Source organism: Chelonoidis abingdonii, chromosome 2 (assembly GCF_003597395.2).
Source record: "Chelonoidis abingdonii isolate Lonesome George chromosome 2, CheloAbing_2.0, whole genome shotgun sequence".
NCBI classification, from domain to species: domain Eukaryota; kingdom Metazoa; phylum Chordata; order Testudines; family Testudinidae; genus Chelonoidis; species Chelonoidis abingdonii.
This window is the reverse complement of record NC_133770.1, coordinates 302,006,362-302,009,118: the sequence shown is the minus strand read 5'-3', so window position 1 is coordinate 302,009,118 and position 2,757 is coordinate 302,006,362. Positions and strand designations below refer to the sequence as shown.

Sequence of the window (2,757 nt, the reverse complement as noted above, 5' to 3'; positions counted from 1 at the left end):
AGGCCGGGGGGTTTCAGCCCTCAGCTGTTTTCTTTGGAGTAATGTGGCCCTCGCCACTTTACGAGTTGTCCAGGCCTGACCTAGTGAGTCTATGAGTTTGCCTGAAAGGGGATTGTGTACGAATCCACCTGATGAGCCAAAGGTGATTCTGGATATAAGTGAGACCCAGAAAGAGTCTGTGGGGGCTCAGGGAAGTGTTCTTTTAGAGCAAGCCCTAGGTGAAGAGGGTAAGGGCAGAAGTTCTGAAAGGGGTGAATTGCTGCTTAAAAAAGCTCCTGGGGAAAGGAATCCTCATGGTAACCTGTGCAAGCAGTTTACTGCAACTGAAGGGCGTGAAAGTGATTTAATCAAGGAAGTTTCAATTCCTAACAGCCAGAAATTTTCTGTTGTGAATGGATCCACTGACTTTTCTTTTGAAAGATCCAACATAGGTAGCTCTGACAAGGTCTCATATGAAGTAGAAGCTGTTAAGAAAGTTGAGCAGCCCCATAACCAAGTGGCTGTGTGTGGCCAGCTTGTTGGGAAGACAGTGGTGTTGGGACAGGAATGTCTCCATGCTGATTCTGTCAGTTAGCAGTCTGTGCTTCAGGGTCCAAGGAAAGATTTGGATTTGTGGGGTGTCTCTGTAAGACAGAGTCCAGCCTTGGAGCTGGTAGCAGCTAAGAAGTTAAATGCTAGTGTCTGTGTTGATGCAAATTACCCGGCTGGCCAGGAGAAGAAAGACTTGCTAATAGCTGTTAGCACAGAGAGCCCACCCCAGCAGCCAGTGAATTCTGTTAAGCAAGAGAAATCAAGGTTTGATCCTTCAGGACAAGGAGGAAAACGCTAAAAGGCCCAAACCCCAATGGTACTGAGCCAAAGGTCTGGCATGACAAACAGGATTGTAGATGGACACTTAAAATGAATTTGTTGTTGTTGCTAATAGTGATTTTTGTAACTAATGTGTTGCTGTTACCAAGAACTGTAAGAATGTACAATGTGCCTAATCTTCTGTGAGGAGGTACGCTAAGTGCTGCATTATGGGGGCTGTGTTGGTGAGTATCTCAGTGTCTGTCGCAGGGGATAGTTTGTCAGTTGGACATGTGCTTGATTGTTTGATTGTTTGTTTAAAAAGTGTGACTTGGGAGGGCTTTGTGCCAGGTGGGCCTTGAGTGGGCTTGACTGCTATAAAAAAGCAGTCAGCAGCAAACCAGCTGAGTGGTGAACAGCAAAGGCTAACAGAGGGAGTTTGCCTGGGGAGAGCCCACTGAGGCTTTCATCTCGCGGGCTTCTATGAGTTGCTGCAACAGCTGAGGAAGCTCTTAGATGGAAGAAATTATGGGAGGTGAGCGTTCAGCTGTTGTGACCTGCACAGGTTGTGCCATGTTTGTCTTTCTTCCACAGGACAGAAGCGACTTTGTCTGTACAAAGTGCAAGCTGGTCTCCATATTGGAAAAGAAGGTTCGAGGTCTGGAGCAACAAGTATCGACTCTGCGTTGCATACGAAAAAATGAAGATTTCCTGGACAGACGTCAGGATATGTTTCTACCGGCACAACGTCCTGAAGAATCGGAGCAGACTCTGCAGAGAAGAGAGAGGGACGGTGAAGAAATTTGGTAGCATGTGACCTCCAGAAGAAGAAAGAGGAGTGTCCATGTACCAGCAATGGAGATACAGATGAGCAACCATTTTTATGTTCTTTCCACAGCTACTAATGTGGAGAATGGACTAGATGATACATCTGAGAGAACGGAGCAGAAGGAGACTCCACCGATTGGAAGGCATGAGATGTGCTGTCCTAGGGATGGGGGCTCCACAACCACCGCTCCCAAGAGAAGGCGGCGGGTGGTGGCGGTCAGGGACTCCCTCCTCAGGGGGACTGAGTCATCTATCTGCCGCCCCAACCAGGAAAACAGGGAGGTCTGTTGCTTGCCAGGAGCTAGGATTCACGACATGACGGAGAGGCTGCCGAGGCTTATCAAGCCCTCGGATCACTACCCCTTCCTGCTTCTCCACGTGGGCACCCATGATACTGCCAAGAATGACCTTGAGCAGATCACTGCAGACTACGTGGCTCTGGGAAGAAGGATAAAGGAGTTTGAGGCGCAAGTGGTGTTCTCGCCCATCCTCCCTGTGCAGGGAAAAGGCCTGGGTAGAGACTGTCAAATCGTGGAAGTCAACGAATGGCTACGCAGGTGGTGTCGGAGAGAAGGCTTTGGATTCTTCGACCATGGGATGGTGTTCCAAGAAGGAGGAGTGCTAGGCAGAGACAGGCTCCACCTAACGAAGAGAGGGAAGAGCATCTTCGCAAGCAGGCTGGCTAAACTAATGAGAAGGGCTTTAAACTAGGTTCACCAGGGGAAGGAGGCCAAAGCCCTGAGGTAACTGGGGAACTGGGATACCAGGAGGAAGCACAAGCAGGAGAGTGCAAGAGGGGAGACTCCTGTCTCAGGTCGAGAAAGCGGGACAATCAGCGAGTTATCTTAAGTGCCTATACACAAACGCAAGAAGCATGGGAAACAAGCAGGGAGAACTGGAAGTCCTGGCACAGTCAAGGAACTATGATGTGATTGGAATAACAGAGACCTGGTGGGATAACTCACATGACTGGAGCACTGTCATGGATGGATATAAACTGTTCAGGAAGGACAGGCAGGGCAGAAAAGGTGGGAGAGTTGCATTGTATGTAAGAGAGCGGTATGACTGCTCAGAGCTCCAGTATGAAACTGCAGAAAAGCCTGAGAGTCTCTGGATTAAGTTTAGAAGTGTGAGCAACAA

General features: G+C 49.0%; 1 protein-coding gene across 1 annotated transcript in view; it reads right to left on the bottom strand.

The window, feature by feature from the left end:
• Window positions 1-2,757, bottom strand: part of OPLAH (5-oxoprolinase, ATP-hydrolysing) — a 59,099-nt gene that overhangs the window by 12,205 nt on the left and 44,137 nt on the right. The window contains 1 exon segment of the mRNA XM_075063406.1: window positions 756-825. Coding sequence (XP_074919507.1) covers window positions 756-825 — 70 coding nt within the window.